This window comes from Emys orbicularis, chromosome 16, assembly GCF_028017835.1.
Source record: "Emys orbicularis isolate rEmyOrb1 chromosome 16, rEmyOrb1.hap1, whole genome shotgun sequence".
Classification (NCBI taxonomy): domain Eukaryota; kingdom Metazoa; phylum Chordata; order Testudines; family Emydidae; genus Emys; species Emys orbicularis.
In genome coordinates, this window is record NC_088698.1 from 4,501,231 (window position 1) to 4,512,026 (window position 10,796).

At 67.4% G+C, this 10,796-nt stretch overlaps 1 protein-coding gene across 1 annotated transcript; it reads right to left on the reverse strand.

The window, feature by feature from the left end:
- Positions 1 to 3,191: 3,191 nt before the first annotated feature.
- On the reverse strand, positions 3,192 to 9,384 carry PLA2G3 (phospholipase A2 group III). The gene is made up of 8 exons (XM_065418046.1): positions 9,240 to 9,384; positions 8,647 to 9,204; positions 7,636 to 7,768; positions 6,935 to 7,069; positions 5,040 to 5,572; positions 4,645 to 4,774; positions 4,190 to 4,321; positions 3,192 to 3,396 (listed from the first exon to the last, which is right to left on the reverse strand). Exons 1-8 carry the CDS (start codon positions 9,382 to 9,384, stop codon positions 3,192 to 3,194), a joined length of 1,971 nt encoding a protein of 656 aa, XP_065274118.1.
- Between the last annotated feature and the right edge of the window lie 1,412 nt (positions 9,385 to 10,796).

A 10,796-nucleotide genomic window follows, 5' to 3' on the forward strand; every position in this document is an offset into this window, starting at 1 on the left:
GCTGCCTCTCCTGCCCGCACTGGGCCATCCCAGGCGCTCTGTGATCCGTCCCTGCTGGTGTGATGTAGGCAACAGCCGTTAGCGAGCCACACGCCCTGCCCAGGGCTGCCCAGGTATCGGCCACCGCACGGCCGCTCCGCTCCCCACGGCCGCTCACCCCAGCCATCCGCCCGCCGGGCCGGTAGCGTGAGTGTAGTGACACCCCAGCGGGGCCGCAGTGCCCATTCCTCCGCGTTAGCTGTTCCAGCCGTGAAACCCTCCGCCCCAGGCTGTGTGCCTGGGCCCCAGCTCCGATTCCATCAGCTCGGAGACGGAGCCTTGGGCAGCGCTCCCCGGGCAGCCTGGAGCACGGACTCCGTAGGGCATGAGCAGGGCCAGGGAGTCGGGACACTGGGTATGGCAGGGCCCCCGGCAGCAGTCAGTGGCGATGCCAGGGGCTGTGGGCAGGGCTGGCAGCCTGAGGCTACCAGGATGTGACGGGGGGAGCTGGCTGTGAGCGGCTGGCAGACCAAGCTGCAGCCCGAGTCCTCCTCTGTGCGCGGTGAGCCCAGATGGAGCAGAGCTTTCCTTTGCCGCACGGCTGGGCCGAGCCCGCTGCCCTCACCCACGCGGAGCAGGCTGGGGAAGAGGCAAGACAGTGGGGCTGGCCCCATGGCCCGGACGACAACGTGGACAGGGAGGGGGGTGCTGAGGAGCCTTCTGGGGGCCCAGCTGGAGTCTCCAAGGGGGAGGGTGCCAGGCGCCCAGAGGGGCAGGAGGGCTGAGCGCCGGCCCTGGTGGGCCACTCGGGGCAGTAGCGCTGACCCACACGGCTGGGGCAGGAGCTGGGCCTGGCGCAGCAATGGGGGCACAGGGACAGTGTCAGGGTTGACGAGAGCAGAGGGGGACAGGACAGAGCCAGGCAGCACAAGGGCGGGAGGGGGTCACTGACCCACAGCCTGGCCTGGTCCTGTAGCACAAGTGCCCACGTGGGAGGGAACAACCCAAAGCTGCCAGGGAGTGTGTGGGCCTGGCTCCCCTGGGGCCCACGGCAGGTCCTACCACATTGCAGCTGATGGAATAAACGACCCACCCCCAGGTGCCCACCCTGTGCTTTGATTTGCTGAACTGGTATCTGCAGGAGGTGGGGCCAGGATGGCAGGGTTACCACGGGGCCTGGGGCTGGCTTGTGGGGCCTGCAGCCCTCCTTGGCTCTCACATGGAAGGCCTGGGCTGGCTCAGCATTTGGCTGGCATTGCTCAGTAGTGGGCACTCTGTGCCAGCCCGTGCCCCAGCCCAGCACTAAGGGGGCCTGTGAAAGCGGGGTGCTAGTCACAGGTGGTCCCTGAGGGCCCAGCCTCCCTTTGCAGCACCAGGCAGCTAGTCGGGGGGGGGGGGGGGAGGTGTCACTCTATTGTGCCTTGCCCGCTTGCTCTGCCTGGCCCTGTACTGGGAGCGCAGCGGTGGGGGCCATGGCCCCTGCGTGTGCAGCTCACTGCATGGGGGGGGACCCTGAGCGCCCCCCCCTCAGCACAGGAGCTACTGGAGCTGGCACCGCAGAGCAGTGGTGGGAGGTGCTCCAGGCGAGGGGTGGGGGCCCTGACTCCCCACAATGTAGCAGACAAGGGTGTACCAAGCCAGTTGCTGCCCCGCTGCTGCTGCTTCCCTGAGCCAGGCTCCCCTGCCCCACGCTGCCCTCGGGGGCAGGGGTGGCTGGCAGCTTGAAGTCCGTGCTGTTCCCTCCCTCCCCTGAGGAAGTTGGGGCCCTAGGTCCTGTCCCCTCACCCCCATGTGAAAAATCCCCCCCAGCCCTGTGCGCACCCTGGCTCCCCTTGGCCTCCTCCCTCCCCAGGCGTGTGCGCACCCTGGCTCCCCTTGGCCTCCCCCCAGGCATGTGCGCACCCTGGCTCCCCTGCTCTGCCTTTGCTGTGGATAAAACTAGCAACGTTCCCCATGGCCCACACCCAAGGTGCAGCGCGGGCGGCTGGCTGGCCTGCCCTTCCCGTGGACCTGGGGAGGAAGAGGCCACAGTCCCCTGCAGGCAGCCCTCCCCCACTCCTCTTCTGCTGGGGGCCTGGGTACCGCTGAGGGGGGGAGAGGGCACACCATGAGGCGGGAGGCACAAGCGTCTGATGGGACAGAGAAGTAGCCCCACCCCAGTCCCCGCAGGGCAGCAGGAGCAGGGGGCTGCTCAACCCACCCCGCGCCCAGGCCCCAGCCCTGCCCAGGACGCAGAAGGCGTGAAGGAAACACTTTATTGCTGCATTATTTACAGAGCAATGGGCCCTGGCCCACAGCTCCATGCCTGCTTCAAGCCCAGCCGGAACTGCCCCATACCCGGCCCCAGGAGGGGCAGCGCTGGGGGGAGGGCTGCAGCATTAGGGGGAAAAGATGTAAAAAAATAGGCTCTGTAGAAAAGTTGTCCCTGCAGCTGTCAGGGGCCAGCTCTGCCCCAGGGCGGGAGGGGGGGGGGCAGCTCTGCCCCCACCCCTGGGTAGTAACAGGCTCACACAGCAAGGCTGGGAACAGCACCCCACAGTCTTGACTCACCCCCCTTCTCCCCCCAGCCTAAAGGAGGTACAGCTGAGCCCTCCTGCCCCTCTCGGGTGGGGGCACTGCTAGTGGCAGCGGCCCCTCCCCCAGGCATGGGATTCCCCACAGGGTGGGGCTGGTTTCCCCTGTCTCAGCCCCCCCGGGCTGCAGTCCGGAAGAGGCGCCGCTTCTGCCGCCCATGGCAGAGCTTCAGGGAGTGGCCTCCTGGCCTGGAGCTTCTCCCACAGGGCCCGTGTTCAAGGGACCCAGCTGGGGCGTGCCCCCTGGGGCAGGACAGAACCCCTCTCCCAGGCAGGGTGCTCCCCGTGGGGGAATGTGGAGGGGAGGCAGCGCCTTGGCCTGGCCTCACACGTGCACCACAGCTCCTGCCCAGGCCAGGGCCCTGCCCAGCCCACCCCCAGGCGTGTGGGGTAGGGGGCAGCTGCACCAGCAGGTGAAGGAGAGGGAGGGGGACAACCAAGACCCTGTCCCAGACCAGGCTGGGAGGGTCCTGTCTCCCTGCAGTGCCCATGCTGGAGGCTACAGGCTGCCCAGCCGCACAGTCAGTCTCCCAGCCCTGCCGGAGGTGAGCAGGGGCAGGGCTGGCCACGGTGTCAGCTCCACGTTCCCCCTGCAGACAGGCTGGCTCCGTGGTCCCATGTCCAGGCTGTGCCCTGGCCTCAGTGGGGTGCTGGGTGATGGTCTGACCTCCGGGCTGCCCTGGCCAGCTGGAGACACTTGTCGTAGAGTCTGGGGGGGCTGCCCTGCGCCTCCCACTCCTGCCGCTTGACCTTGACGGAGGCTGCAGGCCGCGCCTGCCACCGCCCCAGCGTGTTCTTCAGGTGCCGCGCAGGCGTCAGGACGGCCCGGCCCAACCCGATGCAGCTGGGAGAGAAGAGGAGCCTGCTTAGCCCAGGGAGCGCCACGCCGCTGGCACCAGGGGAGGACCCCAGCCCTCGGCTTGCTGGGGAATCAACCCCCATGGGGCCGAGGAGGGAGGGTGGGAGGAAGGCAGGGGCCCAGCCCCCTCAGTTCCACCCTGCTCCCGTGGGCCCATGGGGGCACGCTGTGAGGAGCTGACCTGAGCCCCCCCTCTTCCAGCCTCCCACGGCCTCTGGGCCTGGGCACTCCCTCCAGCCCCCCTGCTTGGCCAGCCTGCCCCATGTGCCCCACTCGGGCTGTGCCTTCTGCCAGGTCCCACCATGGCACTGCCATTGTTAATGGCTGAGTGCTGCCAGGCAGCTGGGGGGAGGGAACCAGAGCTGAGAGGGGCGGGGGGCTGGGCAGGGCAAGGGGCTCCAGGTGGGGAAGGGCCCCTCAATGCCAGCGGTGCCCCCCACCCGGCCCCCCACTAGACAGGAGATCCAGGCTCCAATCCCTCCCGCCCTGTCTATGCGCAGGGTGATCCTCTGCTGCCACCCGGTGGGGAGAAAGCCGCATTGCATGCCCAGCCTGGGCTGCCCCCTTCCAGCACCTCCAAGGGGATCTTCAAACAGAGGTAGGGCCCAAGCCAGGCAGCACCCACGTATCAGCATAGGGGACCTCCCCCCACCCCCACCCCCAGACTGGGAGCCCAGGCTGCAGGGGACTCCATGCGCCCCTTCTCCCGAGCCCCAGCCCAGGGCACAGAGACTCTGAGCCTGGCCTGGGCAGCCCCTGGTGCTGATGCTGTACTCACTTGGGCTGCTGCTCCCTGTCGGTGCAGCCCCTGGGCGGCTCCAGCACGAAGCAGGCCGTGGAGATGAAGTCGGACAGCACCTCCTCCTCCACCTCATTGGGACCCTTCGTCCTGCGCAGGAACCGCGCCAGCCTGTGGGGACAGGGCACAGCTCACAGCAGGACCCCACTGGGGGCAGAGAGGCAATGCTGGGCATGGGCCAGCACCCCTCCAGACATGCACCGAGTGCCCCCTGCTCCTGCAGAGTCACCAGCACCTCCACCCCGTCTCCAGGGCCCTTCCCCCTGGCCCAGTCCCTGGAGCCAGGGTTAGCTTGGGCAACAGTGGGAAGGAAAAGGCCCAGCACCAGGCCCTTGGCCCCTCTCTCCATACACCAGTCAGAGCGGAGCCAGCCTGGGGCACCCACCCGGCTGCACCCCAGGGGCGGTCCCACTGCCTGAGGAAGTGGCACTCACCTACGGGTGCAGTTGCAGTGGAACAGGGTGCGGGAGTCCGGGTTGCGCAGCTGGTACTTGACCTCATGGGGCGCAATCTTGTGCTCACACTGGTCAAGGTGCCGGTAGCATCCGCAGCTCCTTGCTGGGGCTGGGGGGAGGGAGTTGGGCTGGGGTCAACTGAGGCACATCATTCAGCCCCCCCCCCCAGCGGGTCAGGTGCCCAGAAACCCTGCACAGGGCCTCGGTCTGCACCATGCTGGGCCAAGCGCCACGGGCACCCAAGCTCTGCGCACACACACCATGGGCACGGGCGCTCTCTGGGAGTTCCCCCGCAGAGCACGCCACCCCAGAGAACCCACGGCAACCCCCCAGCCCCTCTGCTCCCCGCCCTCATGCCCAGAGCCCTCACTCACCCCGGCGGCTCAGCTCGGGCGGCTGCGGCGTGGGGGTGCGGCGTGGCTCCGAGGCTGGGGTGGGCGGCGAGTTAGTCCTTTGGGCAGGGCGCGCGGAGTCCCTGTCCTGGGGCCGCCCTGCCCCCTCCATTCCAGCCCTACCAGGGGGTGGGTGCTCAGTCCCCGGCGTGGGGCCCTGCTCGGAGGCCCTCATAAGGGGTGGTGGCTCCTGCCCCCCCAGGTCTGGGACATGCCTGTGTGGGGTGGTGGCCCCATCCTCAGCAGGGGCAGGGGGCAGCGTGCCCAGGCCCCTGGGCAGGGGGGGCGTGACAGGTCTTTGATCTTCTCTGGGGCTCTGTGACCCCTGGGCCCCATCGTCCTGCCTAGGCCTCTTCCGGTTCTTCCTCTGGTGCTTCCTGCCCGGCCTAGCGTGCTTCTTGCCCTTGCCCGGGGGGCGCGTGGCAGGGCTGGCCGTCTGCCCCGGGGGCAGGCCGTAGTGGTACTGGCTTTGCTGCACCATCCGGGCCAGGGCTACGGGGCCGTAGTGCTTACACCTGGGGAGCAGAGGGGGAGTGAGACACGGCCATCCCCCAAACTCCCACCCCCTCCAGGGCTGGGCTCTGCTCCCAGGGGTTTCCCTGAGCACCCACACGCCTGCCCCCTGCCAGCTGGCACTGAGAGGGCTGTGCTGCTGGAGCTCCTGACAGCCATGCCCCGGCTGGCACCGTGCCCCAGCATGTGGGAGTGCCAGGGTGGGGCCGACTGGCTCCGTCCCGCCTGCCGAGTCGTGCCACCTGCAGCAGCCAGTCAGGGAGCAAGACACACCCACACGCCCCACTGGTGCCCAGCTGCTTCGCCACAGCACCCCCTCCCCCACACAGGGAACCCACAGCCTTCCCAGAGCCTGCACTGGCCAAGCGAGGGAGTACCAGCTGGAGAGGCAGCCCAGGGCCGGAGAAGGGAGCAGGGCCAGGCTCTCTGCCAGGCATGCTGGCCCGACAGCCCTGCACTGATTGCCCACACACTGGACGGCAGCAGAGCCTAGCAACCCCCACCAGGCTGGGTCCCACCACTGGTCCCCTGCCCACTGTCTGCCCCCTGCTGACCTGTCTTCCCCCCATTCCCCTCCACCACTAGAGGACAGTCACCTGGTAGAGTCCCCATGTGCCCCACCCACCACCAGCAGCCAGACCCCACGGGGGACACCCTGTGCTGGGCGAGTCTGTTCCTCCCTTCCCAGCCCACCCCCACCCTGGGGCTCCTGCCTCCTTTGGTGCGGCCCCGCGAGCAGCCCGGCTGGAGACTCACTTCTAGAGAGGTCTTGAGTTCAGGGACCTCACCGTGCTCCCAGGGCAGATGGAGGCTCCGCCATCCCCAGCCGGTGCCAGGCCTGTCCCTGCACCCAGCTCGCCAGAGGCAGCGTCGGTCCTATTCCCATGCTGTCTCCCACACCTGAGCCAACCCTGCTCCCCCTGTTAGCCCGTGGCCGCTCCACGCAGTCTGGCAGGATTCGGGATGTCTGACGAGCTGATGCGGATCCATGGGGCACCTCATGAGAGCCCATGGGAAGCTGATCTCTGCACCTTGTCACGTGGCAGCAGGCACCCGGAGAGGAGCCCGCGGTGCAGGGGTGGATGGGAATGCTGCCCAGTTCCGGGGACAGCCCCGGTTCTCCAGCACTGCTAGCAAAGGGCATCGCAGGGACACGCCAGTGAGAACCTGGCGCAGCCCCCGCTCCAGTGACGCAGCCAGGCCTGCTGGGCGCAGTGCCCAGAGACTGAACCTTGGCCTGGGGAAACTGGCTGCAGCTCCGGCCTGCCTCGGCTGATGGCCCTGGGGTCAGAGAGCCCCCCGGAGATGCTGGGCGTGGTTCTGTGAGCAGGGCCGGGGGCTCAGGACCCTGCCTGGGTACTCACCCTCCCCACCAGTGCCAGTCCACGCATGCTTCGCTCTGCTCCAGCACGAAGCACGGGACCTCCAGCAGGTTGAAGAAGGTGATGCCGACGACGTTGGAGATGGTGTCGTTCTGCTCCAGCAGGCACTGCTTGAACCTGCAACCCAGCGAGGGGCGTCAGGGCCGCGGGCTGCGCAGCACAAGGCGGGCGGGGGGAGGAAGGGCTGGCTCAGACGAAGGGCACGAGGAGGGCAGGGGGGGCATAGAAGGGAGTGCAGAGGAGCCCCCTCCCGCGCTGAACCCCCGGTTAGCAGCTCTGTTGGGCGTGCAAGGCGACAGTGCCAGGCTCCTGTCACAGCCCGGGAAGCAGGAGTCGCTGAGGAAAGGGGCAGCCGGGGTCTGCCAGTGCCTCCATGGGACCCGGGGAGTTGAGCCGTTTCCAGCCGGCCTCCCGCTGGCCACAGACACTGGAGCAGGGGCGGGCACTCTGGAGCCGCACGGCACGGCTGCGGGAGAGGCTGGGGGCTCTCAACCATGCCATGCAAAATGGGCAGAGGGGACCTGCAGGCCTCACCACCCCAGCTCTGCTGATGCTCCTCAATCCCGACTCGCAGCCCCCCACTCTAGGTGTCTCCTGAGCCCAAGGTGCCAGGGTGGGTTTGTGATACAGTGGCTGAGCTGGTGCAGCACCAGGCGAGTCCTGCCCGTGCCAGCCCGGCTCACCTGGCGTCGCAGTCGCAGTGCGAGACGGTGTGCAGGCGGTAGTTGCGGATGCCGTAGTTGTATTCCAGGGCAGAGAGCTGCTCTCCGCATTGGTCATGTTCCCGGCAGCACAAGTCTGGGCCCTGGAAGATTCCTGCAGGGGAGGGTCGGATGGCTCAGGGGGGGCAGTGCCCAGCAAAGCAAAACAACACTCCGCCGAGGCCCCAGCTCCCTCGCTGCTGCCCCCTGTGGGCAATGGGCGGGGCACCTATTGGCAGGGCAGGAGGGGACCTGCAGGGTGGGTTATTGTCTCACACACTGGCCACGATCCCCAGCAGGAATCAGCACCCAACCCAGGCTGGACTTACAGGGGCAGGGGCTCTGTACCGGCTGAAGGTCTGGCCCCATTAGGGCTTCTCTAGGGCCTCCCTCAAGTAGCCCGTGGAATGTCTTGGCCCCATGGGGCACCTTGGGCCACCGTCACCATGCTCAGGAATGCAGCAGCCTTGAACCAGCTCCCGCAGATACTTACACCCCTCCTGCGGGGGTCACACGCAGAGGCTCGCAGGCTGGGGCGGGGAGTGGGGGGTGAATTCCCCAGGGACCAGCCCCATCTACCAAGATGATAAAAGACTGAGGGACACTGAGCTGTCCTGGCTCAGGCACAGATAGCCCCGGTGTCCGCCCCAGGCTGGGAGCCCACGTTTCCCGGTCCTACTGGAACCACAGCTAGGCCAGCGCCACTGAATCACAGCAAATCCAGTCCCCTCTGACAGGCAGCTCCTGCAGGTAGCATGGTGAGGAGACCGGGCAGCCTGTCCCCAGACACCCTAGGCCCAGGCGTGTGCCACAGGATCACCACTAGGGCAAAGGCAGGAAGCTCATTTAACCCCCTTCAACTCATTCCAGCCTCTTTGGCCTTAGCCTGGGACCTACCGGCTCCCCCTGCCCACAGTGCTGGGTTCCAGCTCTGCCCACTCTGCCCCAGGGGAGCTGGGGGCACTGGGGACATTGCAGCTCCACAGCTCTTACCTAGCTCGTTGAGGTGCCCTGCAGAGTCCCCAGCTCCACACCACAGCGTCCCTGGCATCGTCCAGCCCCGCCGGGTCCTCCTGCGCCCACGCTCCTCCAGGGCCAGTCCTGCCCACTTGCCCACGGGCGCTCTCCTCACGCGGGGCCTGCCAGCCCCCAAGGGCTCAGCCCTGCTGCAGAGGTGCATCTGCTGGGCCAGGCTGTCCAGGGCTTGCTGGCGCGCCGGGCTCCAGGGGCTGGCAAAGAGGCTGTTCTGCGGGCTTTTGGCACAGGACTCCTGGTACAGGCGCGTGAGCCAGGCCTCTTCCCGGATAGAGCAGGCCAGCAGGTGCCCATCCCCGCCCCAGGCGCTCTGGACGAGGGCCAGGGCGCCGGAGCGCTGGCTGAGGAAGCTCAGGTACCTGGTGCCCGCCGCCCCTGCGGTGCCCGCCGCCTCCAGGTAGCAGAAGGTGTCGCTCCTGCTGAAGGACCCGCCGGCCCCCGGCTCAGCTAGAGAGAGCAGCGCCCAGAGGATCAGCCACATGGTCCCCAGCCGGCGCCCGGCCAGTGCAGGGAAGCGGCCGGCCCAGGGGCGGGCCCCTACCCTCCGAGCGCCCCCCGCGGGGCTGTGGGGCGCGCAAGGTAGCGGGGCGCGGAGTCGATGGCGCGCAGCCGGCCAAGGAACGAAGCTGCGCCGTGCGCCCGGCCCGGCTTTAAGGCGGCGCGGCAGCCGCGTGGGGTGATCGGCGGCGACTCCATCAATGGGAGGGTTGGGCCGCGGGCCGGCCGCTGATTGGGCCGCACCCGACAAACCCCTCGCCGGCTGCGCCGCCTCCAGCCCGGCACATGGCGGGGAGCTGCCCGGAGGGCTCGGCGCTGCTGCAGCCCCAGAGCCGGGCGCGGGGCCATGGAGGATCCGCTGCGCCCTCAGAGCCCGGGGCTCCGGCCCGGCGTCAGCATGTGGCTTGGCCGCCGGGATCACGCCCGCTGGCCCCGCTGGCCCCCTGGCTCCTCTCCGGTCCCATGGGGGGTGTGACTCAGGTGGGCTGCCCCACGCTCGGCACAGGCAAGGAGGAGCCAGCAGGGCCCTTGGCCTGGTGCCCTACCCAATGGGCCTTGCCAGCTGCTCCTCTCTGGGTCACGCCCCAGGGCACCTGCCGCACCAGTGCACGGAGGCGGCTGTGTCTGGGCTGTGCCAGCAATAAACGGCCCCTAAGAGCCTCCAGGGAGCAGGTGCCAGATGATGCCGGAGAAGTGGGGTCAGCCAGTGGCCACTATCTGACCTTTCCCTAGCCCCGTCTGTCTCCCAGCTCCCTGGCGTACTTTGCAAGCTACCCCCTTCACCAGCACGGAGTTGCAGTCACCTCTAGGGTGCATCGTGGCAGCTGTTTAACCGCACACAGCAATGCCCCAACGCGGGGGAGAGCGGGAAGGGAAGGGTAGTCCCCTGTGCAGAGGAGGGGAGATAAGGAGGCAGGATGCAATGGCTGGCATTAGCACAGGGAGAGTTGTGGTGAGAGCATGGACATGCCATCAGATTGGGATTCTATGCTCATCGGTACCATTGGCTCTGTATGATGGGCAGGCCCCTCTCTGTGCCTCAGTGTCCCCATTGGTGATATTAATAGTTGGCACTTGCGTAGCAATTTATAAAGGTGGGTCAGTGTCACCATGATACAGATGGGGAAACTGAGGCACAGAACAGGGATGGGACTTGTCCAGGGTGACAGTGACCAGCTCACTAGCTACTGCAGAGCTGGGAACAGAACCCAGGAATCCTGGCTCCCAGATCCGCCCCCCCCCCCCCCCGTCTAAGCACTAAATCACTAAATAAGTCCCTGCCCCAGGATTTAATTTTTTATTTAGAAGATAACACTTGCCTGAGTGCAAGAGACTCCAGGGAGTTCTGGGGCTCCAACAACACCTGCTCGCAACCTCCCTGCCCAGCACCTGTCTCTGCTCGTCTGGGCTGGCGTTGCAGGCGTTGCCCAGAGCGGGCAGATTGGACAGCCTGAACTTGGCATTCAAACAGCCCAAGCCTGAGACCCTGACCCTGCAGGCCCAGAGATGGTGACACACGAGTTCGTCCCTTTACCCAGGGAGCTGAGGCTAAACAAACCCAGCCAGGACTTTGTGAGTGCCAGCAGCCAGACTCAGGGCCAGATTCACCC